Source organism: Dermochelys coriacea, chromosome 11, assembly GCF_009764565.3.
Source record: "Dermochelys coriacea isolate rDerCor1 chromosome 11, rDerCor1.pri.v4, whole genome shotgun sequence".
Lineage (NCBI taxonomy): Eukaryota > Metazoa > Chordata > Testudines > Dermochelyidae > Dermochelys > Dermochelys coriacea.
Window position 1 is genome coordinate 79,366,913 of NC_050078.2, and position 20,042 is coordinate 79,386,954.

At 42.2% G+C, this 20,042-nt stretch overlaps 1 protein-coding gene across 4 annotated transcripts in view; it reads left to right on the forward strand.

Annotated features, from left to right (window-relative positions):
• The window catches only part of LOC119863626 (minichromosome maintenance complex component 3 associated protein), an 85,321-nt gene that overhangs the window by 19,796 nt on the left and 45,483 nt on the right, over positions 1–20,042 (forward strand). For all 4 annotated transcript variants that reach the window (XM_038422333.2, XM_038422335.2, XM_043505837.1 and 1 more), the window contains exons 8-15: positions 5,104–5,301; positions 5,538–5,806; positions 7,740–7,902; positions 8,687–8,847; positions 12,718–12,959; positions 14,053–14,243; positions 15,409–15,509; positions 18,520–18,648. In XM_038422333.2, the coding sequence (XP_038278261.1) occupies positions 5,104–5,301; positions 5,538–5,806; positions 7,740–7,902; positions 8,687–8,847; positions 12,718–12,959; positions 14,053–14,243; positions 15,409–15,509; positions 18,520–18,648 (1,454 nt within the window). The remainder of the gene's footprint in view (positions 1–5,103; positions 5,302–5,537; positions 5,807–7,739; positions 7,903–8,686; positions 8,848–12,717; positions 12,960–14,052; positions 14,244–15,408; positions 15,510–18,519; positions 18,649–20,042) is intronic.

A 20,042-nucleotide genomic window follows, 5' to 3' on the forward strand; every position in this document is an offset into this window, starting at 1 on the left:
AGGTATAATAGCACTGCCCAGCCTCACAGGGATGCTGTGAGAATTATCCATTATCATTTGCAAAGTGCTCAAATACTATAGTATTGGTGACCATACAAAAGCCTTTATATGAATAAATTAAATACCATCAAGTCAGTAGTTATGGCCCTGCCTGCAGAAATGACAGATGGGGGACAACTGGTATAATATACAAATACTAGGAGTTTCAATACTGAGATACGTGAACTGGAGTGCCTAGCATTAAATGAAGATATTGATTTAATAGGCATTACGGAAACTTAGTGGAATGAGGCTAATCAATGGGACATGGTAATACCACAGTACAAAATATATAGGACTGACACAGTAAGTCAGGCTCGTAGAGGAGTGGCACTATATAAGAACATAAGAACGGCCAGACTGGGTCAGACCAAAGGTCCATCTAGCCCAGTATCCTGTCTTCTGACAGTGGCCAGTGCCAGGTGCCCCAGAGCAAATGAACAGACAGGTAATCAAGTGATCCATCCCCATCACTCATTCCCATCTTCTGGCAAACGGAGGCTAGGGACACCATTCCTGCCCATCCTGACTAATAGCCATTGATGGACCTATCCTCCATGAATTTATCTAGTTCTTTTTTGAACCCTATTATAGTCTTGACCTTCACAACATCCTCTGGCAAGGAGTTCCACAGGTTGACTGTGCATTGTGTGAAGAACTACTTTTCTTTTATTTGTTTTAAACCTGCTGCATATTAATTTCATTTGGTGACCCCTAGTTCTTGTGTTATGAGAAGTAGTAAACAGCACTTCCTTTATCTATTTTATCTACACCAGTCATGATTTTATAGATCTCAATCATATCTCCTCTTAGCTGTCTCTTTTCCAAGCTGAAAAGTTCCAGTTTTATTAATCTCTCCCCACTTGGAAGCCGTTCCATACCCTAATAATTTTTGTTGCCCTTTATTTGTACCTTTTCCAATTCCAATATATCTTTTTTGAGATAAGGCGACCACATCTGCATGCAGTATTCAAGATGTGGGTGTACCATGGATTTATATAGAGGCAATATGATATTTTCTGTCTTATCTATCCCTTTCTTGATGATTGCCAACATTCTGTTCGCTGCACATTGAGTGGGTATTTTCAGAGAGCTATCCACAATGACTCCAAGATCTCTTTCTTGAGTGGTAACAGCTAATTTAGACCCCACCATTTTATATGTATAGTTGGAATTATGCTTTTTAATGTGCATTATTTTGCATTTATCAACATTGAATTCCATCTGGCGTTTTGTTGCCCAATCACCCGGTTTTGAGAGATCCTTTTGTAGCTCTTTGCAGTCTGCCTACATCTTAATGATCTTTAGTAATTTTGTATCATCTGCAAATTTTGCCACCTCACAGTTTACCCCTTTTTCCAGATCATTTATTAATATGTTGAATAGGACTGGTCCCAGAACAGACCCCTGGGGGACACTACTATTTACCTCTCTCCATTCTGAAAACTGACCATTTATTCCTACCTTTTGTTTCCTATCTTTTAACCAGTTACCAATCCATGAGAGCACCTTCCCTCTTATCCTGTGGCAGCTTACATTGCTTAAGAGCCTTTGGTGAGGGATCTTGTCAAAGGCTTTCTGAAAGTCTAAATACACTATATCCACTGGATCCCCTTGGTCCACATGCTTGTTGACTCCCTCAAAGAGTTCTAGTAGATTGGTGAGGCCTGATTTCCCTTTACTAAAACCATGTTGACTCTTCCTCAAATTGTGTTCATCTATATGTCTGACAATATTGTTCTTTATTATAGTTTCAATCAGTTTGCCCGGTACTGAAGTCAGTCTTACAGGCCTCCAAGGCCTGTAATTGCAGGGATCACTTCTGGAGCCCTTTTTAAAAATTGGCGTCACATTAGCTATCCTCCAGTCATCTAGTACAGAAGCTGATTTAAAGGATAGGTTGCAGATGACAGTTAGTAGTTCTGCAATTTCACATTTGAGTTCCATCAGAACTCTTGGGTGAATCCCATCTGGTCCTGGTGACTTATTGCTGTTTAATTTATCAGTTTGTTCCAAAACCTCCTCTAATGACATCTCAATCTGTGACAGTTCCTCAGATCTGTCACCTAAAAAGAATGGCTCAGGTTTCGGAATCTCACTCAGATCCTCAACTGTGAAGACCAATGCAAAGAATTAATTTAGTTTCTCTGCAATGGCCTTATCGTCTTTGAAAGAAAGCATGTGAAAGAAAGCATAGATTCAGATAAAGTGAATATCGTAAATGAATCAAACTGTACATAGAATCTCTATGGATAGAAATTCCATATTTGAACAATAGGATGATCGTAGTAGGAATATACTACCAACCTCCTGACCTGGATGATTGTGACCACTTGACCCGTGATTGTGAAATGCTGTGGGAGGCTAGAGAGGCTGTAAACACGGTAGATGCGATAAGATGGGAAATTTCAAGTATTCTCATATTGACTGGGTACATGTCACCTCAGGAAGGAATAAAGAGATAACATTTTTTGACACCATAACTGACAGTTTCTTGCATCAGCTTGTCCTGGAACCCACAAAGGGCAAGGCAATTCTTGCTTTTGTCCTAAGTGGAGCACCGGATTTGGTCCAGAGGGTGAATATATCTGAACAGCTCAATAATAGTGAGCATAATGTAATTAAATTTAACATCTTTTTAGGGGGGGAAATGTGAAATATGCCTACCACAGTAACATTTTATTTCCAAAAGGGGACCTACACAAAAATGAATTAAACAGCAACGAAAAGGAACATTGACAAGGGTGAAATGCCTGAAAACTGCAGGGAGACTATTTAAAAACACCGTAATAGAGGCTCAAACTACATGTATACCTAAATCAAAAAAAAAAAAGTAAGATGATCAAAAAAAAGGAAACCCTGGCTAAACAGGAGAGTAATAGAGGCAGAGGCAAAAAGGTATCCTTTAAAAATTGGAAGTAAATCCTAGTAAAGAAAACAGAAGCATAAACTCTGGCAAGACAAGTGTAAAATAATAATAAAGTAGGCCAGAAAAGAACTAGCTAAGGACACAAAAACTAACAGAAAAATATTTTTAAGTACATCAGAAGCAGGAAGCCTGTCACACAGTCAGTTGGGTTACTGGATGATCAAGGTGCTAATGGAGCACTCCAGGAAGACCTGGCTGTTGCGGAGAAATTAAATGAAATCTTTGCATCTGTCTTCACTGCAGAGAACCTTGGGGAGATCCCCACACCCAAGCTATTCTTTTTAGGGGACAGATCTGAGGAAGTGCCCCAGATTGAGGTGTTAATAAAAGAGATTTTGGAACTAATTGATAAACAATAAGTCCCCAGGACCAGAGGGTATTCACCCAAGTGTGAAATTTCAGAACTAACTGTGGTAAGTAACCTATCGCTTAAATCATCCTCTGTACCAGATGACTGGAAGGTAACTAAAGTAACACCAACTTTTTAAGAAGGCTCTAGAGGTGATCCTGGCAGTTACAGGCCAACAAGCCCAACTTCAGTACCAGCAAATTGGTTGAAACAGATGGACATGATTTGTGGGGGAAGAGCCAACATGGCTCTTGTAAAGGGAAATCGTGCCTCACCAATCTATTAGAATTCTTTGATGGGGTCAACAAGCCTGTGAACAAGGGTGATCCAGTGGGTACAGTGTACTTAGACTTTCAGAAAGCCTTTGACAGGGTCCCTCAATAAAGCTTGTAAGCAGTCCTGCATAAGAGGGAAAGTCCTCTCATGGATCAGTAACAGGCTAAAAGATAGGAAACAAAGGGTAGGAATGAACGGTCGGATTTCACAATGGAAAGAGGTAAATAGTGGTGTCCCTCAAGAATCTGTATTGGGATCTGTGCTGTTCAACATATTCAGAAATGGTCTACAAAAGGGGATGCATGTTGAGGTGGCAAAATTAGCAGATAATACAAAATTACCCAAGACAGTTAAGTCCAAAGCAGACTGCATGGAGTTACAAAGGGATCTCACTCAACTGGGAGACTGGGCCCCAAACTGCTAGATGAAATTCAGTATTGATAAATGCAAAGTAATGTAGTTTGGGAAACATAATCCCGACTATGCATACAAAACAATTGGGTCTAAATTAGCTATTGCCAATCAAGAAAAAGATCTTGGAGTCATTACAGCTAGTTCTCTGAAATCATCCACTCAGTGTTTAGTAGCAGTCTAAAAAGCTAACCAAATGTTAGGAACCATTAGGAAAGGGATAGATACTGCAACAGAAAATATCCTAATGCCGCTATATAAATCCATGCAACACTCACACCTGGAATACTCTCTGCAGTTCTGGTTACCTGATCTCAAAAAAGATATATTGGAATTGGAAAGGGTGCAGAGAAGGACAACAAAAATGATGAGGGGTGTGGAATGGCTTCCAGGGGAAGAGAGATTAAAAAGACTTGGACTGTTCAGGGGCATATAATAGAGGTCTCTTAAAATCATGAATGGTATGAGAAAGTGAATGGGGAAGTGTTTACTTATCCCTTCAAAGAACTAGGGGTCACACAATGAAATTAATAGGCAGCAAGTTTAAAACAAACAAAAGGGGAAGTACTTCTTCTCACAATGTACAGTCAACCTATGGAACTCATTGCCAGAGGATGTTGTGAAGACCAAAGGAACAACTGGCTTCAAAAAAGAATTAGATACATTCATAGAGATTAGGTCTATCAATGGCTATTAGCCAAGATGGTCAGGGACACAGCCCCATGCTCTGTGTGTCCCTAAACCTCTGACTGCTAGAAGCTGGGACTGGATGACAGGATGGATCACTCTAAATTGCCCTGTTCTGATCATTTCTTCTGGGGCACCTGACACTGTTCACTATCTGAGACAGGTTACTGGGCTAGATGGACCATTGTTCTGACCCAATATGGCCATTCTTATGTAAAAGATGATGTTCTCCACAGCAAGGGTTGATAGTGATTTGGTCACTAGTGTGGACAATGTCAAACTCTTTTTCAATAGCCTACTCTGTTCTGAAAGTAGATATTTGGCAATGGTTATGTTAACACAGTCAACTTAAAACTCAGGATTTTAATATACACTCCGTGTTTCTTTGATTGCTTTCTTTCTGCTCTCTCAGGTAAACCATGCAGCTGCAATAAAGGAATACAGCAGGTCTTCGGCAGACCAGGAGGAGCCTTTGCCCCATGAACTGAGACCTTCAGAGGTGTTGCGCATGACCATGGACTATTTAGTTACCCAAATCATGGACCAAGGGGAAGGGAATTACCGAGAGTGGTATGACTTTGTATGGAATAGGACACGTGGAATAAGAAAGGTAACCCTTGGCACTTGGACCCACTTGACAGTTAGAATCCAAAATACACCTGTAGCAGTTCAAAAATTAAAAAGTAAAAAAGACTCATCTTTTCAAAATTAAAGAGTTTTCTCTAGAATGCTTGTGTGAAAAATATAAAATATGAATTCCAGCTGGAATTGAAAATGATTTATCTATTTGGCTATGTTTGTAACTATTTCTAAATTTACAAATGTATTGCTTTTCTTTTTGGTCAGGATATAACCCAGCAACATCTTTGTGACCCTCTAACAGTATCTTTGATTGAGAAGTGCACTCGCTTTCATATTCATTGTGCCCACCACTTGTGTGAGGAGCCCATGTCTTCCTTTGATGCCAAGATCAACAATGAGAACATGACTAAATGTTTGCAGAGCCTGAAGGAGATGTACCAAGACCTGGCTAATAAGGGTATTTACTGCAAGAGTGAAGCAGAGTTCAGAGGCTACAATGTGCTGCTGAATCTTAACAAGGGGGATATTCTCAGGTGAATTGTCAGCTTGTCACACTTGCTTCATCTTTTGCCTCCGGAAAGTTTGTATAATACAGAATTCATATTTAGAAGATCTCAGGTGATGGCTTTACTGTTACATTTTAAAAAATACAAGTTGTCATCATGGAGATGTTACATGATTATATATTCAGGTTTTGCATTGCATTTCCTGTAACTTACTTTTGAGAGAGCGGAGAAGAAAGAAACTGTTTATGCTCTAATCTTTTTAGCATTTGAATAATTCCCATTAGGTTTTTGTTTTTTCTTTCACTGAGGCAAATGTAGTGAGTGAGGGTCACTTTCAGGGTTTTCTCTAAGCTGCACGCCTGCACAAGAGTCAATCAAGTGCCACGCACTTGATTAGTACAGCCACGCACATCTGGCGACTTGTGTTCAAGTGCCCCTTCTCTCTGCTGCCACGCTGTTCCTGCCCTCTGCCTTGGAGCCTCTGGCCAGCTGCTTGTTGGTACTTCCTGCAATGCACATACATTCTCTGTAATTTTATTCTTTCAAAGTGCTGTTATTTTAGTATTTTGACTGGTCTGTGCATTTCATAATTTTATTTTTCTCTTACGCTTAAATTTAATTCTTTGAACAGTAAGTTCTAAAATGCCTAACTTGTCCTGGCTGGAGTAATTATCCCTATGGTAACTTTAAAAAAAAATTTTTATATCGAGGTTTTTTGTTTCTACTGGTGGCACACAGCCACACATTACCTCGATATTGCTGCACATAAAATTAATTCTGCACATGGATAGAGAAAAGTAGAGGGAACGTTGGTCACATTCACACCATTGCTGGGAACAGTTGGACTGGAGGCAGTTTTCTGTATGTCTGGGTTATCAGGGCAGCATCACATTGATTTATATTGTGATGGCTGTATCATTGCCAATGAAAACCATAGATTTTTACGTGTAAGCTTAGAATTTGCCAATATCACAGAATGGAAAAAACATTACAGAGAAACCCTAAAACTGCTGCCTCTCTGCAAGTTTTGTAATCTGCTTTTTTGCTGGTGTTAAGACACTGGTTCTGGGTAAGGTGTGCAGATAGATTTTTCTGTGTGTGCTCTAATGCAAGCCTCATGCATCCTGACAACAGCCGTGCAGGGTGGACTGGGGAAATTTGCAGTGATGTCATAAAAGGGACAGGGCTTCTTTACTCTGCAGATGCTCAGTGAAGATGCTCAGAACTTATTTTTCATTTGCCTAAAACATACTCATTTTTACCCCAACCCTCTCAAACTTTCACTTTCTTTTATTAAGGACTATTTATGGGACAAATTTCAAACTACAGCCATTTTTCCTGTAGTATATCGTAAAGTGTTAGCTTATTTTAGTAAAAAGAAAAACTCATTTTTTTACCAATCCCAAACTGGGTGAATGGAATTTACTAAAATCTTCTTCCTCACCCAGAAAGAACCCTACCTTTGAATATAAACATTTGAATAAAGGTCTTTTTGAATATCTGATTACTGAAATAAACAGCCCTATTTTTAATGCATCAGAAAAACATTAAATTTCTTTAAGTGCTTCAATACTACCTTTATTTTTTCACCATGTGTAAGTAACTCAAAACTCACCTTTGTGGGCTGAAAAAAGCACAAAACTTTAGCCACAGGGGATTCTTTTTTCAGAAAGTGTCTAAATACATAAATTTTAAAATGAATTAACTTCCTCAGCCGTAACAATATACCATTATGCTAATGTTAGTTGAGCTATTACATAAGAGCATAAATGATGAAAGGATACTGCTACTAATTTAATTTACATGCATTAGAGTTATGCTATTAAGGCATCAAGACTATCTTTAATTGTGTGTGTGTTTTAAAAGTGGCCATTTTTAAAAATACATTCACAGAGATCACTGTTGAGCTATGGTCATTAACGTTTAGGTGATAAAACTCCCATCTTTCTTGTCTCAACAGAGAAGTGCAACAGTTTCAACCTGCTGTCCGAAACTCAGCTGAGGTCAGATTTGCAGTTCAAGCCTTTGCTGCATTAAACAGCAACAATTTTGTAAGGTTTTTCAAGTTGGTGCGAGCAGCTTCCTATCTGAATGCCTGTCTCTTACACTGTTACTTCAACCAGGTAAGAAAAAGGAGTGTGTGTGTGTTGTGTACCAGTGTCTAATAATACAGTGTGGGCCAGGGTTGATTCAAAGAGCGCCAAACCCAATGCATATCTATTAAACCCTAATAGTTCTACCTGCTGTATTCTTTAATAAAAACCTCAGATTTACAAAGGAAACAACCAAAATGCCTTTCCACCACAATGCAAAATAGAAAAGCATGTAAAATATAGCATTTGCTTTCAGAGTGAGTGCATAACCATTTTAAAATTTGATATTCTTACATCCCACAAAATGTACAGTATATTTTCAGGGTGTTTTTTTATTTTGGGGTCTCATTTATTCCTATTATTTGTACTGTCATAGTGCCTAGAAGTCCATCTCATGGACCAGGCCCCATTGTGCTAGGTGCAATACAAACAGACAACAAAGAGACAGTCCTTGACTTGTTTTGGGAAATGTCAGTGCTCCAGTGTTGGAAACCTTTAGGCACTTGTACTAGTGCATGAGAAACAAAAGAAAACATTCGTAAGGGGCCAGGCTTGGTTCGCTGTCCCCAATGAGTAAAAGCTAAAAAGCAAACAATGCAAAAAGTGAAAAGAAAATTAAATATAAACAATTCTTGCCACTTGAATGATCGAAGGTGGTGGTAATGTATAATTTTTCAAAACCGATTTTCCTATTGACAGTGCCCTATTAATTTTCTAGATGTGAAGAACAGCTCTGTCTAATACATATTTTATGATGTCTTCCAGAAGTTTAACAGCTATTCGGTGCTTTTTTTTCTTCTTCTCCTTTTTCCAGATACGCAGAGATGCTCTCAAGTCGCTCAATATTGCCTACACTGTGAACACTCAGAGATCCACTGTCTTTCCTCTGGATAATTTAGTTCGCATGCTACTGTTTAGAGATTGCGAAGAAGCCACTGATTTTATAAGTTATTATGGCTTGAGTGTGTCTGATGGGTAAGAGCAAGGAGAGTTTGTATTTTTGTTAGTGCCCAAAAACCTCGCTCAGGGGCCTGTTATGCTCGCTGCTGTACAAACACATCTTTGATCCAAGATGAGAGCTGCAGCTTGGCAACAGGAAAGAGACATTAATTAAATCAAGACTGTATGTTTTTTAAAGATCTGTTCTATTTCAAAAGGAATTATTTTTGGGGAAGTTCTGTAGCCTTTGTTATACAAGAGATCAGACAAGCTGATCACAGTGTAGTCCCTTCTGGCCGTGAAATCTGTCCCTGCCAGTGATGCTAGAGCTAACAGGCAGACTACATTGCTACCAGTGATGGTTAGTAAAATATGCAGAAGATTGTCTAAAAACCTCAGCTGCATGAATTGAAGGTGACTTGCAGCTCTAAATGAAATAACTATCCAGTCACTGTTGAATTCTGTGCTTAATGTTCCTAATAACCAAAACTCGCTTATTCGCAAAAAGAAAAGGAGTACTTGTGGCACCTTAGAGACTAACAAATTTATTTGAGCATAAGCATTTGTGAGGTACAGCTGTAGCTCATGAAAGCTTATGCTTAAATAAATTTGGTAGTCTCTAAGGTGCCACAAGTACTCCTTTTCTTTTTGCGAATACAGACTAACATGGCTTCTACTCTGACACTTATTTGTGTCATTAGAAACCTTCAGAAAACAGGTTAGGATGTAAGGTGGGACTTCTAAGCGTGTTTAATGTTGGACCTGATGCTGCCATTGAAGTCGGGGAGTTTTACCATTGACATAAATGGAAAATGAGTTAAGCCAATGCTGAGCACTTTGGGAAATTCCACCCTTCATATAGGGACATTGGGGCATTAACTACATAATCCTAGAGTGCATTTGTTTTTATAAATATATGATTTGAAGTTCATCTTTTGTAGCACCCTGTGCTTCAAGTGCTGTGAAGGCAGCATGCTTAGCCTTTGTGAGGGAGCACCTTTCACTGCAGTTCAGTAATTAGTGCAGGGGTGGGCAAACTTTTTGGCCTGAGGGCCACATTGAGGTTGCAAAACTGTATGGAGGGCCGGGTAAGGAAGGCTGTGCCTCCCCAAACAGCCTGGCCCCCACCCCCTATCTGCCCCCTCCCACTTCCCGCCCCCTGACTGCCCCCCTCAGAATCCCCCACCCATCCAACCCCCCTGCTCCTTGTCCCCTGACTGCCCCGCCCCCTATCCACACCCTGACCCCCTGATAGGCTCCCTGGAACTCCCACGCCTTTCCAACCCCCCGTCCCCTGACCACCTCCCCAGAACCTCCACCCCATCCAACCGCCCCGACAGGCCCCTCGGGGACTCCCACACCTATCCAACTTCCCTCTGCTCCATGTCCCCTGACTGCCCCCTGGAACCTTCTAGCCCCGGCCCCTTTACCATGCTGCTCAGAGTGGCATGTCTGGCAGCCGCGCTGCCTGGTGGGAGCCAGACGTGCTACCCTGCAGGAGTGCACAGCCCTGCTGCCCAGAGCACTGCCCGCATGGTGGTGTGACTGCAAGGGAGGGGACTAGCCTCCCCGGCAAGGAGCTCAAGGGCCAGGCTGGACGGTCCTGCAGGTCGTAGTTTGCCCATCTCTGCTCTAGTGGCTGGTCTACTATGAGTTGGGCAAGGTGGGAGAGAGTTCTGCCTTGAATCTGGAGGTTGTAAAGCAAAAAGAGAAGGATCTAAATTAGTGTTTTAATGTGGTTTAGCTTCTTAGTAAATTACTGAGGTAAGCTTTAAACACATCTACATTGCAGGTTTGCACCAGTTTAACTAGATCAGTTTAAAATTGATTTAGTTACACTAATGCAACTTTTGTAGTATAGACAAGACCATGAGAACTAGAGTTTTTTGTTTTTTAAAGTAAGCCGAGATTCTGGCAAGTAAGATGGCAATCTCAAAAAAAAAAAAAAAAAAAAAAAAAAAGTAGGGGGGACGGGGTTCCTGGTTGCCAACCTGGTGCCACCCTACCTTGTCTGAGCCCTGGTTTCACTGAGCTAGTGCTTGGAAAGTGTACATGGTACTGTATATGCTTTTCCTCATTTTAAAGACATCTTTGGGATGTGATAGGGGAAGAGCATGCCGCATGGCATGTAGTGTAATGAAAAGCATTGTGTTAGGGCAAATTATAGGAAATACACAGCCCCGTGGAAAAGTTGCCTTTTCTTTTTTAGTTTTTTCTGAGGCTAGGACTTGTTCAATGGGAGAAGTGAAGTTGCTGTCAATATCTAATAACTGCAAAAAGTGCTTTTATATTTTGAGACTACTCCTGAGGGCATTCTGCACCAAAATATTAAAAATTATGCACCAAAAAATTAAAAATTCTGTGCACAATATTTTAAAATTCTACAAAATTCTGCAAGTTTTATTTGTCAATAAATAAATGCAGAGACTCCAGCATGGCAGTGGGGAACACAGGCCACTGGCTGCACGAAGATGGGAAATCATCCTGCAGCTCTTCCACACCCGGGACAGGGACTCAGCGGTGAGGCTGCACCCTACCCTGACACAGCACAAGACCTGGGCCTGCCCCTCAAACACCCTGGAGCCCTGCCCCTCTGCACCAGGCACACCAGGTGTGGGGCAGGCAGGCTCAACCAGGCAGGATCCAAGTGTGGAGGGGGGAATCAGTGAGGGGGGATCCAGGTGTGGGGTGAGAGGATTTTGTGTGAGACAGTCTGGGTGTAGGCAGCTCAGTATGGGGTCTAGGTGTGGGGGGATTTGGATGCACAGAGGCTCGTTTGAGGGGGGTTCCAGCTGCAGGGGCAATGGGACTCTGCAGGGGCTTCCAGGTGAAGGTGGTTGGGGCTCAGCAGGGGGGTCTGGGTGTAGGGGAGTCTTCGTGGGGGGTGGAGGTCTGGGTCCTGGTGGAATGGGGCTTGGTGGGTTTGGGGTCTGGGTGCAGCTAGTTGGGGGTCAGTGTCATGGGGGTCTGGATGTGGGGGCTTAGGGTGGTGCAGAGAGTGGGGCATCAGGGTGGGGGTTTGTGTGCAGGGACCTCAGTGGGGGAGCAGAGGTGGGGGTCTGGGTGCAGGGTGGCTCCAGATGCAGAGGTTGAGGTTCATTGGAGTGGGGTCTGGGTTTGGAGGGCTAGGAGGGTTCTGGATGTATCGGGTGAGGCTTGTCAGGGTGTCTGGATATGGGAGGTCTGGATGCATGGGGGTTGAGTGGATGGGGGAGCAACTCCCTGTACAGTTATCCCTCCCCCCACAGCTGAGGAGTGATAAGGTCAGGAGGCAGGAGAGGATGCTGAGCTTCCTGCAACTGGGAGAGGTTTCTGGGGGTGGTTCTGACCGCCCCAGCCACTCCTTGCAGGGGAAGAGGAAGTCCCATCCTCTCCTGCCTTCAACCCAGCTGGGACTGGCAGCTGATCCTGGCTCAGGGTAGGAGCCACTGGCTGGGGTGTCTTCAGCCTCACAGTGATTTACCTCTCTGGCAGCTGCTCCAGATGCCTGAAACAATGTACCTGTGCTGCTAGGGTGTAGTGTGTGACTGCTTTTTGCTTCCCTGTCAGAAAGTTATTTTTCTGCGGGGAAGCAAAGAAATCTGTGGGGAATGTGAATTCTGCACACGCGCAGTGGCGCAGAATCCCCCCAGGAGTACTGAGAGGTTGGAAGGCTTTCATTAAAACCACTTGTTGTTTTATGTTTATCATCCATTGTCATATTTTAAGCTTTTTTAATGAAACAAAATAGAAATTATCTTCATTGAAGTTAGTTGTATTTTTTTTTAACAATTATAAAATCAGGTGGGTGAAGAAAAGTACAATAATAAATCTGAATGTTTTACCTCATTCCCTGTGTCCTCCAGGATTTGTACAGGCTCCAGCTGTCACAACATTGATTGTCTTCTTGTTTGGTTTTTTCACTAGTTATGTGGAGTTGAATCGCTTAGCTTTCCTGGAGTCTGAAGGATTGCCCAAACCAAGAAAGTCATTGTTTGTTAAGCAGAAGCTAACCGCATCCATTGGAGAAATTGTAAATGGAGGAGCATTACCCCCAGTAACTCGCCATGTACCTGTATGTAGCTTCAATGGGCAGAACAAGTACACAGGAGGGAGCACTGCTGGGGAGCCAGCCAGCAGCATCCAGAACGCCAGTGTAAATGTGACAGGTAGGAGCAGGTGGACATAGCCAACATCTGAACTGCTGCTTAGAGATCTCAGGTCTCGTCAAATTTTGTTTTGTTGGTTTTTCCCAATTTACTTGTCTTAAAGCTGTGTGAACTTTGCATTGATGTTCAATGAAATAGAAACCACAACTTGCTTCAGTGGCTGCTTTCCCTGTGTATTCTAGCAAATAAGCTTTGTGGCAAAAGTGTCGTCAAAGCATCAAATGTATTCATGGAAATCAAATTTTGAGCTCCCCACCATGAGTATTTGTAGTGAAACCTGATTCTAAAAAGTTTCACTCAGCCAGTCATGGAGTAGAAACCATACTTTGTTGCCAGTCAGAAACTACCCAACAAAAGTAAAACCTTGAATCCTGAGCACGTGCAGCTAAATGCTTGTGAATGATTTATAAACTGAGAATTGGTTCAAGAATGTAATGAACTCCTTGTAGACAAGTTGCAAATAGAAAATGAGGCCCAGTTTGTTAAATAAATAAACGTTACAATTATTTGCCCAGTTCTAAAGTGAGTAAATATTTTGGGTTTATGCTTTTGCTGTATCAGACAGACAAAATACAAAAATATCACATTGATTAACCATAACTACTTAAAACAGGCTGTATGTTTAGTGTGTGTAAGAGAAGGAAGTGTGCTTGTGTATGTGCCAAGCTCATTCCCTCTTAGTCCTTAAAATAGTCTTTGTATCATAAATAAATTCTCTGTTAATACAGGTTTCAGAGTAGCAGCCATGTTAGTCTGTATTCACAAAAAGAAAAGGAGGACTTGTGGCACCTTAGAGACTAATGCATCCGATGAAGTGAGCTGTAGCTCACGAAAGCTTATGCTCAAATAAATTTGTTAGTCTCTAAGGTGCCACAAGTACTCCTTTTCTTTCTGTTAATACAGTGTGTAATCTGATGCAAACAAGAATGTCTCCTGTTAATTACAGTGCATTGAGCCTTCATGAGAGCTCATTTTTATGGCACTGCGATTTATCAAACAAGCCAACTTTTGAAAAGAATTACTTCGGTTAGTTAAAAGTTATACGGACGGCTGCTGTTTTACCTCCTGTGAATGGCTGGATGTTTTCCTGCAGAAGGAAGGCTGGACGAGAAGGGCGTGGAGTTCGAAGGGACCATGGGACAAGTCCCGCCTCCAGCTCAGTTGTTGCCTTCCCTGTTACCTCGTCCGCCAGCACCAGTGCCTCATACAGCACAGTCCCCCTTTCAGCCGATTGTGCAGCCAGAGCCTCAGCCTTCAAAGCCTCAGCCTACGTGCACAGATGCGGTAAGAGGCCTTGCTCCTGGGAGCCGGAAGCTCGGGAGAAATGCACACGGAAGGTTATTTCACTTGCCCATTTGTTACATAATTGTCAATACTGGAGTCAGGCAATTTCTTTCCTGTTTCTGAATCTTTGTGCTAAGATAATAGAGACCAGAGAGAGTCAACTGCTCCAGATGATTGTTATCCCAAACCAAGAGAACCTTGGGTACAACAGTTTCCTTGTGGCATTTGGGGAACCTTGGCTCCAGTTATTAATGGGAGCTGAATGTCTGATGAGCCATGCTGAAAATGTCACCTACTACTGTGACCTTGTCAAATCTCTCCGGCTAAGCAAGATTTTGTATGGTCAGTGTTTAGATGGGAGACCTCTAATGAAAACTTACGATAGTGCAAAAACTACTTATTGTGATTCTTCAGCAGGTGGCACTTTTTTTTTAGTGAGTCAAGTACTAAACCAGTTCTCAGAATAGCAGTGTGTCATCTTTTAAAAGAGACCTAAAATGGAGGTCCTTTTCACAAGAGTAGGGGTGCTGACTTTGAGTCATGGACACATACCAATTTGGGTGATTCTGTGCTATTTGCCCTCACTTCCTCCTGTAGTTTTAATTGGATTTGGTGGCATTCTTCAATGAATATCCTAAACTGTTGTGTAAGGCTGCTTGGTATAGTCCTGCTGCTGCTGTGTTCCACCTCAGAGGTGGCTGCATTTCAGTGAAGGGTAAGATGAGTCCATTGAAATGAAAGTAACTTTAATTAAATTAGATTCATTTTATTAATATTAGCCATTGGAAACTGTACCCCTTGGAGAAAAATTTGTCATACATGAAAATATTAAACATTTGAGATATTAAGAAAAATCCATTCCTTATGTTTTATACTCTTTTTTGCAGGTTTAATTCAGGAGTTGCTTTTCTTTTTTGGTGGGGTTAATGTTTTACACTTCTATTATTTTGATAGTAACTGAAAAAAATGTCATAGTGCGGTTCCATATTGTTTCAACTTCCAGATTGTTTGCTCTATTTACCAGTAAAACGATAGGTTTTCTAACTTCCAGCCGTATAAATTCACCAGTTCTAAAGATTCCTTCCCCCAAATGACACCTATGTGCAATCCTATATAAATGTTAAACACTCATTCTCAGTATTTCCTCCTGGATGTATCTTTTTAGGACATTACAGAAGTGTTGGAGGGCCTGGTGCATGAAGTTCTCAAAGAAGAGTGCAGAGAAATTGGCAAGACAGGAGCAGCTTACGTGACTGCAGCTATGTGGTAAAGGCAATTATTATTACTATTGTTGACATTTTAGGGGCCTGTCATCATCTAGGTGTCACTTTGCCTTACTAGCAACTAGCGTGAAGACGGCAAACTGTCATTTATATTGGGGAGGGCGAGATGTCCAAGTGGCAGGATATTTTCGTTTTATTTTTATTTAAAGTGACATGTCAGGATTGATAGGACCAGCATTGGTTCCCTCCCCATGCTTAAAATGACACTTTCTCTCCTGAAATGTAGCTTGTGTGTATATTTAAAAATAAAAAAGCACCTTTATCATCCTTCCAGACAGTAGGCTGTGATAGTTCCACGGTCCAAGTGATTAGGCTGGGTGAAAACCATATGCAGTCAGTCCACTAGTCTGGAAAGGACTATTGGCTTAACTCCATCCATCCAGGGCAACAGAGGCATCACATTGATCAAAATTCTTGGTTGCCAAACAACTTTCCTACATAGTCCAGGCTACTATGTTTCAGCTCCAATATGCTCTTTCTATGGCCACAGAAGTAGTTCAGTGTGCTGGTTCTGCTTTGATCTGATAGCGAATGCTGTGGACCTTGGAGAATTCTTCAGCATTCCTTCCCTTCTTTCTCTTCTTGTCCTCCTTTCTACTGTCCCATGGTCGCTGAGAACCATGGGAAGTAGGGAAAGACATTTGGAGGGGTCCAAGCTGCAACCCCAAGGCAAATCAGTAATTTAACTGGCACTAGCACTCACCCCTGTGGCTGCGGTCTGGCTGAAGAGGAACTATGGTGCCCACTACTCTCCCCCCAAAATATGTTGTTGGCAGGGAAGATGCCCAGCTTCCCCCATCCCCCTTACAGTTGTGTTCTGTCAGTGCTTCCCAGCGAGCAAAGGTCCCTTTGATGACCCTTTATTTGTTGAGGAATCACAGAAGAACTGCACTTTTTGGAAACCCAGGTCTTCATCAAAGTTCTATTAATCAAACTAGGTTTTCAAGAACAGTGTTTGAATGATCCGTGGCGCTACTCAGTGTCATTACCTAGGGGAGGGCTGTGTGGCTCAGTGGCTGTGCCAGAGCTCAGGTTCAAAGGCCATAGCGTGTCAGCTTTAGCCACCCACTTACTGGGTCACCAGTCAGCCTGCAAACAGAGCACTAGTCTTGCTGCACATGCACATTTCACTTTTTGGTTTGTCTGTTCGGGTCAGTCCGTGTTGGAATAGTGAACTTCATTAGGTTTTCGTATTGCTCTCCCAAAGGGGCAGCAGGGACTGTGCACTAGCTGCTATCAATTCTGAGTGGGTGAGATCAGCTTGGGAAGGGTCAGAATGACAGTTTGATCACCAGGTATGGGCAAAAAAGTTAGCAGAAGCAGGTGATTTTGTAAACGTATGCCTTTTTAGAGAGGCTGTTGTGACAATCTGCTGGGGTTCTCAGAACTGTGAGCCACTGGATCGCCCCTCTCAGCCTCAGTAAGTGAGAGCTTTGCTTCTGCTGAGTGATGTGTCAGCTCCCTGACACACCAGCCTCTCTGCTTGCCAGCCAACTCTTCAGCACTCTGCCAATCCAGACCATGCCTAGCAGGTAGCCATCAGTGAAGCCCAATTCTTGAGTTCCTCAGAGGCGTCTTCCTGTAGTGCTCAGCCCCTCTTGTTGTAGCATCCACAAAACCTTATCAGGTTTGCTGGTCCTTTAAAGAGGCTGTGCCAAGAGCCCGTTACCTTAACTGGAGTGAACAAACATGTTGTTTCAATCAAAGCACTGAGTTGGTTTATAGTAGAAGAAAAGTAAGTTTATTAATAGCAGAACAGTTTAAATGATATCAGGTAGAAGGAATAAAGATAGAAATGGTTACAAATAAACAAAAGTAAGAATACACGTCTAAGACTTCTCTATAACTTAACAAATTAGTCCTTTGTTCAAAGAAGTTTTTTCTCACCACTCCTTTCTTCCAACATGACTGATCAGTTTTTTAGCCAGGACCCTTCACAAAGCTCAAAGTGCTCAGTTCCTTTGTCTCCTGAGGTGAAAGATAACTTAGGGGTTCTCTTCCCCTCTGTTTTATAGACCAGTAAACCTCTGAAATGTATTCTTCTGAAAGGTCTCCCTGGGTAAAGTTCCTTTTCCCTGCTTGGTGTAGATGCCTTGCTGTGTGGTGTAGGTTCCAGGCTAGTTCCTCCCCTGTGGGGAGTTTTTGCAAATGATCTCTTTCTGCAGCCATATCTCATTTGAGATGTTGGCCTCTTTCCTTTGTCTGGAGAAAACTTCTCTCTCAATTTCCCCTGACATGACTGGTTTAAACACATTTTAGTCACATTTCCAGCACATCTGTGAAGTTCTGTGTGGGTTAACAGCACATACATCGTTCAAGAATATTAATGACTTGTGAGTTATTAGTTTTCTAGTGATATATTACAATGCCACCTGTTGGCTAAATATCCTGACAATAGTATGTCATCTCTCGTTAGGGTACTCTTAGGGTCATAGCTGTATCACAGGAATCCCTTGCTCAAATGATTCCAAAATTTGGACCACTAACTCTACCTTGTATTTTAATGAGGCACAACATAATTCAAGACAAGCATGTGGGTTTTAGAGCACTTACAATAGTGTTGTCTTTTAAACAGTGACTCAACCTTAATTAAAGCAGAGCTTCAGCTCCACTATAATGAGATCCCTAAGGGTGAAAGAGAGACATTTTCTTACCATAAATGGTCATCTTATTACAGAAAATCCACTGGTCCTTACTTCTTCCCATCCTTGTTATTGTGGGCTGGCAAGTTATAAATTGGAGCTGATATGCAGTAGCCAGGAATGTATCTGGCAAGCTGTTTGAGTGCCAAGAATTTTGATCAGTTAGTTGCCTCAGTGGTCCTGGATGGGTAGTCAACCCATTCATCCTTTCTATTGAGTGGGTAGTCTTTGCTATCAAATCAGTGTTTGATATGTCTAATTTAAATAGATTTAGGAAACAAAAATGGGTCTGAGCTGGAGTGTGTCGTTAAAGAAAAGAAAAACACAAAACCGCTGCCTTTCTTCATGCAGTGCCTCTGATGCCACCGGAGAGGAACTCTTGACCGAAGTAATGATAGAGATTCTCAAGCAAGTTGCGACAGATGTAGTCAGCGCAGAAAGAGAGCGAGTCAAAGAGGAAAAACGCAGAGCAGAAGAAAAGTGAGTAGTCTTGATTCTTATAGATGTAGTAAATGTAAGATCAGCAGGTGAAAACTTGAGGGACTGGATGGTTCAATGAACTGGTAATGGGTGTACTCACTAGGGATGTAAATATTGGTTAAAAAAGTTAACTGGTTAAACGATTCAAATTATTTCTTTTAACAGGTTAACTGTTAACTGAGGTAGCTGGGGGGGGGGGGGGCTGGCATGACAGGGGCTGGGGTCTGGCTCGGCATGGCCGGGGCTGGGGTCCCTTCCACCAGCCCAACGTGGGGCCGCTGGGATTAACGGTTAACTTTGGTTAACTGGTAAGCCTAATGCTTACCAGTTAACCTTTTACATCCCTAGAACTCACCCCTACTTTGAGGTTGTCAGCATGAATCAAGCCCCAGGATAGTCGTTGGTCAGATGACTTCTTTCTGTTAAAAGGTCTAAATTTACCTAGGAGTGTGTGTTTTTTCTCTTCTTTATTTAACTATTCTCTAATATATTTTAGCTGTAAATTGTAAAATGATCTTTTAAAAAAATATTGTTTTATTGTGTCTCTTTTTAAAACTGATTGAATCAGTGCAATTCTTAATAATGACACCCGAAGTTAAGAATATGGCTGCCATGGCACAGGGTGAGCTGTACCTTTGCCCTCTCACTAGTTCATTCCATGCGCAGCCCTTCCAAGTGACAGAGCTAAGCAGGGAACTCTGCACTTTACCCCAATCTTAGACTGAGTCCACAGGTCACAGCATCCCTGCTCACCAGCTGTGTTCCCTCAGCAGGTCCAGCTGTGTTTGGCACCTGCTGTTGACTTTCCGGTGGGAGCCTGTGACCACTATGAACATGCAGTGACAGAGAATAGCTTTTTTTTTTTAAACGTAATATTTATTCATAGGAATTAAATAAACAGAGGACGGGGTTAAAAGAACAAAAGGCCTATCTTCATATTATCTTACCTAAACCTTCCTTGGAAGTTTAGGTGGTCCCACTTGTCCCAGACACACACACCCCCCCGTCCCTCCCCTCCCAGCCTTGAGGCAGGACAGAGCAACGCAGTCTGCACTCCTGAAGTGTCAACCTGAGTCTCAGTCAGTGTCTCCCTCTGAATTTGCAGGCAGTCTTTTATCTATTTCAAAGTCCTTTTATTTTACCTGGGACCCCCGGGCATCTTGCTGAGGGAGGAGGTTGCAGATAGACTTCCAGCAACAAATTCACTATCTTGTCTGTTAAACACTGGCAATGGTCTTCCTTCCCAGAGATGTGTAAAACTTCACAGGATTGAGTTAGCTCATTGTCTTCCATGTAGCAGATACAATTACTCTCAGGCTATTTTTCCACCCTTGGAACAAATAACAGAGCAAAGGTTTTGCCAAGTACCTAGGGATGTTTTGGCACTCCTTTTC